The sequence below is a fragment of the Mastigoproctus giganteus genome, chromosome 10 (genome assembly GCF_048544385.1).
Source record: "Mastigoproctus giganteus isolate SK-2022 chromosome 10, ASM4854438v1, whole genome shotgun sequence".
Lineage (NCBI taxonomy): Eukaryota > Metazoa > Arthropoda > Arachnida > Uropygi > Thelyphonidae > Mastigoproctus > Mastigoproctus giganteus.
The window spans coordinates 153057649-153072292 of NC_143584.1; the positions used below are offsets into that span (position 1 = coordinate 153057649).

Here is a 14644-nt window from a genome sequence, read left to right on the forward strand (position 1 = left end):
GAATATTTACTGATGCTATCAAGGCAGTGTTGGGTGGGTTGGAAACCTGCTAGATTGGGGGGATTCACAGACTAAAAGATGAATAGTAGCCACAGGCGAAGGTGAAAGTGATTCTTGCACTGCTTCTATTGTATTGAGTGGCAGATTAGAGAGCAAGTTGCTGGGGACTTCAGTAGCTGCTGGGAGTCATCATGGAACAAGTAAATACCTTTGCTGTGTTAGGGTAACTAAAAGTAAGAACAAGTGCATGTATACTTGCATGTACACTAATGCTAGAAGTATAGTAAATAAAATTGATGAATTTGAAGTGCTGGTCAAGACATCAAAGGCAGATACTGTTGGGATATCAGAGATATGGTGTCACACAGATAAAAGCAGTGCACAATTGGAATTTGGGGGGGTACAATGTGTACAGAAAGGACAGACAGAATAGGAAGGGAGGAGGGGTTATGCTGTTGTTAAGAAACACACAAAATCTAAGGAAGTGCACCCAGTTGACATGGGTGGACAGTGCAACGTTGTGTCTTTTTGGTGCGACATAAACATTGGGAAAGGGAAAATGAGGGTGGGAGTATGTTATAGGCCTAATGACTCTGATGTGTACAATGAACAATTGTGTAGAGAAATAGAATGGGCCGGTAAATCAGAATGTCTTGTAATTGGAATTTGGGGGGGTACAATGTGTACAGAAAGGACAGACAGAATAGGAAGGGAGGAGGGGTTATGCTGTTGTTAAGAAACACACAAAATCTAAGGAAGTGCACCCAGTTGACATGGGTGGACAGTGCAACGTTGTGTCTTTTTGGTGCGACATAAACATTGGGAAAGGGAAAATGAGGGTAGGAGTATGTTATAGGCCTAATGACTCTGATGTGTACAATGAACAATTGTGTAGAGAAATAGAATGGGCCGGTAAATCAGAATGTCTTGTAATGGGGGATTTTAACTTTCCAGATATTGACTGGAACTTGTGGTTTGGTCACTTGCACTCTAGCAAGACTTTTGTGGATTTATTGGAGGATTGTTTTCTACAGTAACATGTTCGAGAGGCAACCAAAGAAAGTAATACTCTTGATCTGATTATCAGCAGTGATTATTCATGCATTAAGAATTTGCAAATAAAGGCACCACTAGATAACAGTGATCACAGTCTACTGATTTGGGATTTACTTAAAGATGTACCTACCATCAAGGTTTTGTTTTTGTAAAGGTGACTACAGTGGTCTCAGGCAGTTTTTAAATTCTATACAGTGGGATCAACTGATGTTGCTAGCAATTGTGAAATCTAAATGAGAAGCCTTCAGGGACTTAAAGTTGGAGGCTACTAGGCTTTTCATACCAACTAATAAATACTGTTCAAGGTTCAGGCCTGACTGGATGTCGGATGAATTAATGAGGCTCGTGGCAGAAAAGAAAAATGCATGGGATGCATATAAATTATCAGGCAACACAGAAGCCTGCAGCATATATAAGCTAGTCTGTACTCAAGTCACAAAGGAGGTTAGGCAAGTGAAGGCAGATTACAAGAAATCTTTGGCAAAGGATGCAAAGAAAAACAGCAAAGAGTTCTTTCATTATATAAACTCTAAAAGGAATGGGATGAATCAGATTGGTCCACTTAACATAGATTGATGACTATTGATGATACTGCTGAAGTAGCTGATAAACTGAATGAATATTTTGCATCTACATTCACACACGAGGAGTTATTCATTCAATGAGGGGAATGCCAGAAATTTATCAAACTCTAACAAGGATTTTGTAATAAGTGAGAGCAAAGTGGTGGAGGAAAATACTTGAAGTTAAACATGAAAAAGACACCTGGGACTGAGACGGAATCTATCCAGTTATAATGAAGGAGGCAGCAAGTGAAGTAAGCCAACCCATAGCCATAATTATGAGAGCATCCTTAGTGTCAGGAGAGGTCCCCATGGACACAGATGTGCAAATTTATCCCCAACTCACAAAGGGGTTCAAAGGGTGACACAAATAATTATAGACCTGTTAGTTTAACTTTTGTTCCAGGGGAAAATAATGGAGTCACTGGTTAAAGAGGTGATATAGGATCACTTAGACAAGACAGCAACATTAGTTCAGACACAGCATGGGTTTGTTAAGTGTAAGTCTTGTCTGACCAATTTGATTGGATACTATGATGTGGTCACAAAGTAACTGGATGCAAAAAATAATTTTGATATCATATACTTGGATTTCAGGCAAGCTTTTGATACTGTTGCACATGGAAGACTGCTGTACAAGTTGGAGTGGTATGGCATTAAGGGCAAGTTACTGCAGTGGATAAAGGGATGGTTGAGTGGGAAACAGCAGAGATTGGTAATAAATGGACACTGCTCTATGTGGACTAATGTTATAAGCGGAGTCCCCCAGGGTTTAATGCTTGGCCCATTGTTCTTTTGTGTATTTATCAATGATATTGATGAAGGTATATCAGGCTTAATGTACAAGTTTGCAGATGATACAAAGGTTGGCAGGGTTGTTAATGACAATAAGGACAGTATGCTACTGCAACAGGATCTAGAAAAGTTGGGCAGATGGGCTGATTAGTGGCACTTGAAGTTTAACATTGACAAATGCAAAGTACTCCATATGGGTAGCAGTAACCCAAGAGAAACGTACCAACTGTGTGGTACTACACTCAGGGAGCTGGAGAATGAAAAAGACCTGGGGGTAATTGTGCACTCAGATATGAAGTACTCTGTGCAGTGGAGACGGGCTGCCCGAGCAGGTCATGGAGTTTTGTCAATGATATATAGGAATTTTGCTAGCAGAAACAAGGAGGTGATTACCCTTTGTATAAGGCAATGTTCAGGCCACACCTTGAGTACTGTATATAGGTCTGGAGGCCTTATTTTAGGAAGGATGTTGAGTTGCTAGAACGAGTACAGAGAACAACAAGATTGGTGAGAGGAACAAAGGGGTGCGCTTACGAAGAAAGGCTTAATTTCTGAAAGTTACAGCATCTGGTGACTAGGCACCTGCGAGGTGATATGATAGAGATGTATAAGGCCTTAATTAGTTTGAGTAGGCTCAATGCTGATGGGATAGTTCCGCTTGTTCAGATTAAGAACCTGAAGGGACATATATTCAAATTGAGGAAAGACAGTTGTAGAGTAGATGTGCGGGCATTTGCCTTTAGCCCGCGGGTGGTTGATTGCTGGACCAGACTTCTATCTGTTGTTGTGGACGTTGATAGCTTGAATAATTTTAAGGGTAAACTAGACAAACATTTGGAGTGATTGGATGGGTGAAATGGGAAGGTTTTTTTTTTTGGCTGATGCTGTATAAGCTTGCTTTCTTGAATCATATTCCTCAGCTAATGCTAATGTACCTCAGTATCAGAAGCTTTCCTGAAATCCAAGTATATGATATAAAAATTATTTTTTCATCCAGTCCTTTGTGACCACATCATAGTATCTACTCAAATTGGTCAGACAAAACATTCCCCTTAAACAAACCCATGCTGTGTCTGAATTATTACTGTTGTCTTGTCTAGATGATCCTACAATGCTTCTTTAACCAGTGACTCAATTATTTTTCCTGGAACAGATGTCAAACTAACAGATCTGTAGTTACTCATCCCACCCTTTGATCCCCCGAATTGGAGATACATCTGCAGTACGTGGGGACTTTCCCTGAGCCCAACGATGCTTTCATAATAATGGCTAAGCTTTTTCTTACTTCCTTTGCCACATCCTTTTATATAACTGGATATATCCTAGGTGCCATTCTTATGTTTTACTTCAACAATTTCTCCTCCGCTTTGCTCTGAGGTATTACAAAATTATTTTACTCCCTGTTAGAATTTGATAAACATCTGGCCATCTCCTCCTTGAATAACTCCTCATGTGTGAATGTAGATGCAAAATACTCATTTAGTTCGGCAGCTATGTGAGAATGATCATCTACAATCAAACCATTGATATCAAGTGGACCAATCTGATTCATCCCCTTCCTTTTAGAGTTTATATAAGTAAACTTTTATATAAGTAAAGTCTCATTAATTCATCTGGCATCCATTTGGGCCTAAATCTTGAACAGTATTTCTTAGTTAGTATGAAAAGCCTAGCAGCTTCCAAGACTAAATCATTGAAAGCTTCCCATTTAGAATACACTATTTTTAACATAATCAGTTAAACCGACTGTATTGAATTTAACAACTGTCTAAGACCACTGTAGTCACCCTTACGAAAACAAAAACTCTTTCCATTACCCCTGATGTTAGTTACATCTTTAAGTAAATCTCACATCAGTAAACTGTGATCAATGCATCCTAAGTGGTTCCTTTATCATAATGCATGAATAATCACTGCTGATAATCGGATGAAGAGTGTTACTTCCTCTTGTTAAAAAATAAATTTTCTGTTTATACTCCGGCACGACAACCAAGTCAGTAGAGTTTACAATAAATCGTCAATACAAATATTTATCGTATTTAGTAGTCACAGGCTTGAACCCTGGTCTACTCAAGGAACGCGTGCTATGCACTCTCGCTCCTGACCACTGGGCTACGTCAGGCCTTGTTTGTCTCTCTAACATACTGCTGTAGAAAACAATCATCCAATAAATCTGCAAAAGCCTTGCTACTGTGTGAGTGACCAACCTACAAGTTCCAGTCTATATCTGGGAAGTTAAAATCCCCCATTATAAGACACTGATTTACTGGCCCACTCTATTTCTCTGTATAATTGTTCATTGTACTTACAGAGTAATGAGGCCTATAACAAACTCATACCCTCATTTTTGCTTTCCCAGTGCTTATGTCACACCAAATTGACTCAACATTGTACTGTCCATCTATGGACAGTACAATGCCCACCTGGTGCCTCCGTAGCCAGGTGGTAGGAGCAGCAGTGCGTGGCACACGCTTCTTGATTAGACCGGGGTTCGAGCCCGTGACCACCAAATATGGAGGATGCGGAAAGGTCAGGGAATGACCACCCCAATCCCCGGAGCAATATGGGCTTAGTTACTAATGCTCCTAAAAATCAAATAACAACAACTATGTCAACTGGATGCACTTCCGTAGAATTTGTGTGTTTCTTAACTAACAGCTTAACCCTTCCTCCCTTCTTATCCTGTCTATCCTTTCTGTACACATTGTACTCCCCAAATTCCAATTCTGTATCCCTTATATCTGATTGACACCACTTCTCTGTTATCCCAACAGTATCCACCTGGGATGTCTTAACCAGCATTTCAAATTCATCAAATTTATTTACTATATTGCTAGCATTTGTGTACATGCAAGTATACATTGCACCTGTTCTTACTCTCTAACACAGCCCATGTCTTTACTTGTTTCATAACTCCCAGCAGTTGCTGAAATTCCCAGCAACTTGCTTTCTGCGCTGCTGCTCATTCCAATAGAAACAGTGCAAGAATCATTTCCACCTCTGCCTGCTGCTACTGTTAATCTATTAGTTTGTGAATCCCCAAGCTAGCAGTTTTCCGACTCACCTAACATTTTCTCGATAGCATCAGCAAATATTCTTGCACCCTTTCTATTTAAGTGTATCCCATCCCTGTAGAAGCAATCTGTCCTGTTAACAAGCTCAGACCACGCTGAGAAAAATTCTACCCCATGAGGCCTGCACAATCTCTCCAGGGCCGAATTGATTGACACGGCTCTTATCATATACTTCCTCCTCTCGTAACTGGGCAGGATTGCAGACACTTTCAAATTTAACCCTAACTCGTGACTTTTTTTCGACATTGATCTGTACTTGCTAAGTAAATCCGCAGATCTCCTACACTTATGTCATCAGTGCCAACGCGTACAACAATATCAGCTTTTGTGCCCTTGAAAGATGATATCCACGCTACGTCATCAACGTTTTCCACTGGCAGACATACCACGGTCCTGTTCCACCTATTCTTTTTGCACCATATATTTCCCGTTTCCTTGACACTTGAGTCACCCACAATAACTAGCTCCTGTGGGACCAGTGCATTCTACCCTGAAGGTTGCCGCTGGTGCACAAGATTGAACTCTGGCATTGAGTTGGGCAGCAGAAAGCTTCATGCCCCCCCCCCCTTTTTAATTCCTTCAAGTGCATCTACCCGACCTTCAAGCATTCATCAGAATGCTGAGTTGGCACCTAATTTCTTCACATTCTGTGCACGTAGCATACATACAAAGACATCCTACATGGCTAGATCATGTCATGTTCAATAGAGATCTGCAAACATGTCGCATTTTGCACATTTTTTTTTTTTTTAGACTGTGATGCATTGGAGAATTGTCCCCTTCGATTCTCCCCCGAACCATAGCACTTTCGCTACTTCGCACACGTTGCTTTGCTGCTCTAGTCTGGAGCATGGTTTCCATTTAAATACAATTTAATTAACAATAAAAATTTAAAGGATTTATAAATTTAATTGATTAATTGCCAGTACTATACTAAGCTTGCAGATTCCCACTAGAGTGCTACTTAATACACTATCTAGTTCAGCAATGTTCAGCAACAGTAGAGTGGGTGAACTTAGCCTGGTGAAGAGCCCCCTCATGCTCCAAAACTGTGATTGCAAAGCCTGTAATCTGACTCACCAATTTAACATACCCTGCAATCCGTGCCTCAGATCAGATAAACAGAATTCATACATTGCAGCAAAGGAATGATAGATTATTTATCAGATCACATGCCCGGATTGCAAGATATGTTATATTTGCAAGTCAGATTGGAGGCTTTGTGATCACATTTTGGAGCATGAGGGCGCTATTCATCAGGCTAACTTTACCCGCTCTGCTGTTGATGAGCATTATTGGTGTAAGCAGCACATTAATTGTAACTCACATTCCAATGTTGAAATTTTGTACTGCACACATCACACCTAGTTGGAAAGTGCTCCATATAGCTGTAACTAGTTCCAACATTAATTGCAATTATGGAAACAACATGTCATGTAACTGACATGTTTCATATGCCAGTTACACAATTATAATCAGCATATGGAATATGTTTGCACACCAGTATATTTCATAAGGTTCCATGATTACATGGAACAACCGTATTATGAACTCTTTTATTTTGCAGCATGATGAAAGATGGCAAGCCTATAACGTGGCAAATGTATGTTGACCTACTTCCACAGATCTGATGGCTTATATTTTGTCCCCTCCCTTTTTTGCTCTCGCTGTTCATGATCCAAATTGGTTCATTAACACGTGCATATGTTGAGACTCTGTGTAGTATATTGATGCTGCTTGTCTTCTAAGTTGATAAAGAGGTACATCACTCTAATAGCTGCTTAATATTTAATTGTGCTTATCACTTTAAGTACATTTATCACTTATATCATTTATCTGTATATATATATTTTTTTATTTCTATTTTTAATAATCTTCCATATATTGTATTTTATTTTTATTTTTACTTATTTTTAATAAAGTTTTATTTTATGCTTTTATGTTTCATCAGTAGTGACAAGATTTGTTTCAGTTTTTTTTTTTTTTTTGTTATAAATCATGAATTATTACTATTTGGTAACCTACTTGAAATATAATGCAGTGTACATTAACTAACTTTTTTTTTTGTCCACCATTCTACAAGCATATCAAGTGGCATTACATAAGAGCTGTATTCCTGTTTTCAAAGGAATAAAAAAAAAATTGTGTCTGAGATATATAAAATAAAATGTTAATTTTTTAAATTTTTGTTTGCATTTTCTCAATCTTTTCATAAGTGCTTTTTTTGCATTTGACTAGTTTATTATTACTAGCTTATTTACATTTGTGTGGTTTTTTTTATTATTAGTTTATTTGCATTTATTTGGTTTATAAGCCTATATGGTTTGTCTGCATTGGTGTCTTATTCATGGGCATTTTATATTTCTAGCACAAAAGATGATTTAGATGATTTTCAGGTACCTCCGTAGCCAGGTGGGAAGGAGCAGCAGTGCGTAGCACACGCTTCTTGATTAGACCGGGGTTCGAGCCCGTCACCACCAAATATGGAGGATGCAGAAAGGTCAGGGAATGACCACCGCATTTCCCGGAGCAATATGGCCTTAGCTGCTAATGCTCCTAAAAAAAAAAAAAACAAAAAAAATAACCAGATGATTTTCAGTGATGTTTAGTGCTATCAAAACAGATTCATTTTAATTTTTAAGAGAATAATATTGAAATTATTATTCTTTGAGAATACTATATCAGTTTTATTTTGAAGAATTTTCTGTTCCTACATACTTACAAAAGATATTTTCTGCTTCATACTGTTTTCTCACAACACACTGGTATAATTCACTTTTCTGTGTAATGGTGGATAAATTCTCAGTTTTTTTTTTTTTTTTTGTTTTGTGAATGAGGCATTTAGAAGCTCTTTTCTCACCATTGTTTTTTTTTTTTTTAAACTCTACCAAAAAATATAATTTATTTTTTTATAATAAAAATATTATTATTTTATACTTAAAATATTAAAAATGTTTAATATTTCGAGACATAATATGAAACATTAGCAGTGTTTATTGTAGCAACTTAGAATTTAACCTGCATTTTGCAATAAATGTTTTGTAGTATGTGTAAAGCTAGAATTAAATCTGCACTCTACAAAAAATATGTTTAGTATTGAATTCTGTTTATCCCCGGTCTAATCAAGAATATATCCTCAATTAATGGGCTTAAAATGGACCGGATGGGTAAAATGGGAAGGGTTTTTTTTTTTTTTTTTGGCTGATGCTGTATAAGCTTGCTTTCTTGCATCATTTGCCTCAACTTATGTTAATGCTAAAATTTAACAGGCAAAAAAGAATTTGACAGGCATCAGAGTGTATTTTGAGTGTGCTCATTGAGATAAAGAAAACCAGAAACTCGCAATTCACATCAGCTAATAGCAAGCATCCCAGGCTGTTTTTGGATACACCTGTTATCATATTATTAAGTGTTTTATTTTTGTTTCTTTATTATACCCTCATATACAGTGTACCATCATGTCTCCCAAGAAAACTGGTGAAAAGATGAAACGTGTGCATCTGAGTTTTGCATAGAAATTAAAGCTGTTAGAGAAGTGAGAGGTTAGGGAAGCTCTTAGAGAAGTTAGGCTCTAGTGTGTCTGTTTCCCAAATGATTGTGGCATGAAAAAACAAACTGTCAGTTATTGTTAAAAATCAAAGCTAAGCTTAAGGAGCTTTTAAGGAGTCTGACTCTGAAGATTCACCAGTATTTCAACTCTGGCTGCATAGTTCCAATGCATATCCGTTAAAGTCAAGGTATATAGAAGCTTGATTTTAATCATTTAACTTTAGTCAGTGTTTCTAATACTTATGCTTTTATATGTAAAATTTTATAAATTTTTAGTTAATACCAACAAACAAGACCTTGGAACATAACCGTGATTTCAGAATACGCCATTATGCTGGTGATGTTACATATTCAATAACTGGTTTCCTAGACAAAAATAAGGACACTCTCTTTCAAGACTTCAAGAGATTGCTCTACAGTAGGTAAGAAACAAACATACTATAGTACATAAATTTAGAATGATAAAAAGTTAAAGGGTTTTTATTATTACTTTTTATTTTAATTTTATTACCTCTGTGACCTTAATGCTCTTTCTGCAAATGTTTTGGTGGTTTACCTTTTTTTAAATCTTGTATGATTTACTGACTAGATACTTATGATATATTTACAAATTGTATTTGGTTATATGCTACCTTCCAAAAAGTATCCAGACACCCATTTCACAGTCCACTGGACCTTCCCAGAAAAACAAGTGACTCACTCCAGTATATAAGGAAGTTAGGAAGTGACTCACTCCAGTTATAAGGAAGTGACTCACTCCAGTATATAAGGCACACAAGTTAGTTATTCTTATCATGGCACATTGAACTAAATTATCTGATTTCAAGAGGGGGGTGTTATTGTTGACTGTCACTGCTGGATTGTCAATTCATGCAATTTTCTGACAGTTTTCTGACAGCCTACACTACCAAAGTTGATGCTCAATGATGCCATCATAAAATGGAAACATTGCAGTACTACCACTACCCATTCAGCAATGCACAGGAAGATCAAGGAAGCTCATTCTGCATGACAGAGCATACTCAGAAGGATAGTACAGCAATCTCGTGAGACGCCTCTGTGGATCATCAACCAGGTAATATTAACCGATTCACTGCTCAAATGCAAAGTTGCATCAAAATGAACTGCAATTTTTGTGCCTTAATGCTTCCATTCGATTGTGGTGAATAAATTAGCACTGTAAGAGGAACAGCACATAAAATGAACAACTGAGTGATATCGGCACACCGATTGAACCACGAGCTATTTTGATTATATCTGGGATGTTGCCTAATGTCAATTGTACTGTCTAGAGAATGCTATAAAATCCTATACTTGGTTCACAGTTACATATGTTCTTTCCTTATGTTGAAGTTATTTTATTTAGCATTCTTGTATTTTCCACAAGAAGAAAAGGTAAAATTTTTTTGAAGATTATGCTTGCTGAATTTTAATTCTTTAATATGTGAAAAAAAAAATATCATTCTCAGTGTTTATCTACTGATAAAATTTTGTGTAAAAATTGTTTTCCTATAAAGTTTTACCCTGGATTCTTATAATGGGTCCATAGCCTGAGACATCAGGACGAAAAAGGAACAGAAAAAGAAGAGAAGAAAAGAAATGGACAGTGGTAAAGCTAATGACATCAAATCAGCTCTGTATAATATGCCATCTGATACTGAAATAGAATTCTATTCAAGTTATGCAGATCTGAATCTCATTCCAATGCAACTGTTAATGTTAGAACGCTACAAACAACAGATGCCAGTGTTACTTGGAGTGATGCATCTTCACAGATGAAACACTTCATTTACTAAAAAGAAGTGCATACTTGTTCCACTGTCCCAGAAAAATAATCCAATTACTTATTTTGAGCTGCTTGCAACTGATAAATTTTTTTAGTTGCTTATGAACATAAACAGTGCTTACACAGATACCATTAGATGTGAAGAAGGTGTTTTGTTTGTTTGTTATTTGTTTTTTAGGAGCATTAGCAACTAAAGCCATATTGCTTCGGGGATATGCAGTGGTTATTCCCTGACCTTTCCGCATCCTCTGTATTTGGTGGACACAGGCTCGAACCCCGGTCTAATCAAGAAGCGTGTACTATGCACTGCTACTCCTGCCCACCTGGCTACAGAGATGCCCGTGAAGAAGATGTAAAAAACTTGCTCACAAATAAATGAATGGAAAGCTATCAGCATAGAGGAGATGAATTTTACTGAGATAAATTCTTCACGTGGGAAAATTTCACGCACCAAGAATACACATTTGCTGCCAGAATTTGCTGTAAGAATGAACCAAAAGTGTTGTGCCATAAATGCAAATATGTGGTCATTCAATTGTGGGCAGTAAATGAGTGCTGTAAAAGGAAAGGCACATGAAATGAACAACTGATGGAAATCAGCACACTAATTGGACAGTGGCTATTTGCATTAGTGCTGGAATTTCTCTTTGCTTTAATCACACTGTCAGAGAGCACTATAAAAGTTGTATGCTTGGTCAACAGTTTCATATGTTCTTTGCTTGTGGTGAAGTTATTTTATCTAGTTTCATATTTTCCACAAGAAGGAAAGGTAACTTTTTTTTAAAGATTATTGAATTTTAATTCTTTAGTTTGTGAAAAACAAAACATCACTCTTAGTGTGTGTCTTCTGATAAAATTTTAATGTAAAAAAGTATTTTCCTATTAAATTTTACCCTAAAGGGTTGTTATAATGGATCCACAGCTTGAGACATCAGGACTGAAAGGAATAGGGATGAACAGTATGTTGAAGCTGATGACATTGAATCAGCACTTTATACTATGTCATCTGATACTGAAATTGTTATTTAAGTGGTCCAGATTCTGAATCTCATACAAATGCATCTGGTGATGTTAGAACTCTACACACACAATAGATGCATGTGTTACTTGGAGTGAGGATTCTTCACAGATGAAATTCCTTCCATTTACAAAAATGCAGTGCCTACTTTCTCCAGCATCATCCAGAAATAATTGAATTATTTCTGAGAGAAATAATTCAATTAGTTATTTTGAGATGCTTGCAACTGATGAATTTTTTTCAGTTCTTGCGAATGAAACCGATGATTATGCAGCCACCATAAGGTGAGGTGTGAAGCAGGTGTGAAAACTGGCTCATGAATAAATGCATGGAAAGATGTTATCATGGAGGAGATGAAAATTTACTTGCTTCTGCCCATGGGGACAATTCATGCACCAAAAATCCAAGATTACTGGAATAAAGACCCACTATTTGCAGTGAAATGCTTCTTACCATTCCTGAGAAGAAACAGATTTTTAGTAATAATGAGGTACCTGCACTTTGCCAAAAATATTGAACTGCCTATAGGCTGTCTTTATAAAATCCAGCCTTTATTTGGACCATCTAAATGGCACAATGCTAAAAATTTATTATCTGGGCGAAACAGTTGTCACTAGAAAAATCAGTGGTCCTCTGGAGAGGCTGTCTACTTTTTAGACAATACATAGAAAGTAAAAGACACAAGTGTGGCATAAAAATTGTACATACTTACTGATCCAAATGGTTTAGTATTGAAATGTTACTACACAGCATCAGATGAAGTGGGAGGCAAAGAATGTGCTGCTGTAGTTCTGAAACTTATGGAAGAGAAAATGTACATTGGATATTCTTTGCATATGAATAGTTTTTACAATTCCTCTGCTCTTGCAATACAATTATTTGAGGCCAACATGTACTGTTTTGGTACATTACATGCTGACAGAAAAAAAAATTCCAAAGAATGTCTCGAGCAAAGCGTAAAAACAGGTGAAAGTATATGCAGGTATACCAATGATGTGACTGTTTCAAAATAGAAAGAGAAGAGGGAGATTTTCTAATAATTTCTACTGAGTTCAAGCACGAAATGAAAGAAGTCAGAAACAAGAGAGGCAAAACAAAAATGGAGCCCAAAGCTGTTACTGAAAATAACAAATATATGTCTGGAGTAGATTGTAAAAATGATGTACTAAAGAAAGACAGTTCATTGATACAACAAAACAGGCAATTCATGTTTTTCAAATTATGCTTCTGAATGCCTTTCATCTCTTCAATAAATACTCTGGATTTGATAATCTGGAAATGAATTTATGTGACTTTCATCTTTCTGTCATAAGAGATCTTGTCTCGCAAGATCAGGAATGCCCTACTACTCAGGTTACTATCACTAGAATGCTGCAGAGCATTCCACACGCACTTGTGAAATTCTCTCTAAATACAAAGGGACATATAATGCGGAAAAGATGTCATCCATGCCATCAGTCTAGCAAAAGGAAAGGTACAACATCTAATTGCGAGAAGTGTTCAGAAAAGCCAGCACTTTGTTTTGATTGCTTTATGGATTTCCATAAAGACCTACAGCAAAATATAAAGTTGAATATGTAATATAACTGGTATTATAACTGATATGAACTAAAAATACTTTCTTGCAAAAATTGTGGCGATTTTTTTTTTTTGCCAAAGCAACTAAGGCTACAGTGCATCAGTGTATTCTATGGTCTCTTTGCCTACCAGACGAAAAATTTTAATTTCTACAAGTTAAAAAACATGCAGCCAATGCTGGTGCATAACTCAGCTTTGCTCTGCATAATTTCGCTCTGCATAATTCAGCCGTGTTAAAAAAAAAAAAAAGTCCACAAAACGTAAACTATCTTGCCAGGATTTGAGTCCAGGACTTTATCACATGGAGTGGAAAGATGAAAAAATTTAACTAATCGTTACTTTGCTGAATGCACGCTATTGAACATGCATTTAACAAAGTTCATTCCCTGTACTGGTGACACAAATATGCAACACTTTTTTGTGTGGAAAAAGACACCTAATTCCTAAAAATATTTCCTGAAGAATGATATTGAATCAAAATCTAGAAAAATATTATAAATTACACTAAATGCACATAGAAAGGACCCTCACAAATATAAGCCACAGCAAACTATTAAGGCATCAACAAGGTTGAGGTGTGTGTGAACACTTTATGGTACAGAGCTTCGACAGCTTCAGTAATCATAGAAGAATGGCAACACACAAGCCAAACTTTACAAATAGCAATCAGCAGTCTCACCTTGCATGGTGCAACAAACACTGTAATTGATCCACAGAACAGTGGAATTCAGTTGACATTTCTTGCTACACCCTATTCTGATCAGATGCACAGGTGTGGGTGTAAGGGATGTCTGCTCATGGAATGTATTGTGCAAACAGTGAAGTTCAGAGATGGTAGGGGTTATGACTGAAGCTGTTTCTCATGGTATGGTCCAGAAACTTTGGTGATTATGCAGAGAACTCAGAATGCCAATACTAACCTTAACATTTTGGACAATTTCATGCTCCCTATGATGTGGAAATTCTGTGATATAGACTGTTTGTTTCTACAGGATAATGCTCCATGCCATACTGCCAGTGCCATTTGAGAATTATTCATGGAAAAGAATGTACAAAAGTTGGAATTGCCAATACAAAGTCCCAATTTGAAGCAATAGAGCATCTATGGAGGAACTGAAATGTCATGTGAGGGACAGACCAGCAGGTTCCACATTGATAGTTCAACTGATCACTTTTCTGCAAGAGGAATGGAGGACCGTACTCACTGCAGTGTGTCATTCATTAG

At 37.0% G+C, this 14644-nt stretch overlaps 1 protein-coding gene across 1 annotated transcript in view; it reads left to right on the plus strand.

The window, feature by feature from the left end:
- The window catches only part of LOC150079390 (unconventional myosin-Id-like), a 302739-nt gene that overhangs the window by 239022 nt on the left and 49073 nt on the right, over window positions 1-14644 (plus strand). Inside the window, exon 11 of the mRNA XM_090384045.1 lies at window positions 9314-9459. Within this exon, the coding sequence (XP_090240171.1) occupies window positions 9314-9459 (146 nt within the window). The remainder of the gene's footprint in view (window positions 1-9313; window positions 9460-14644) is intronic.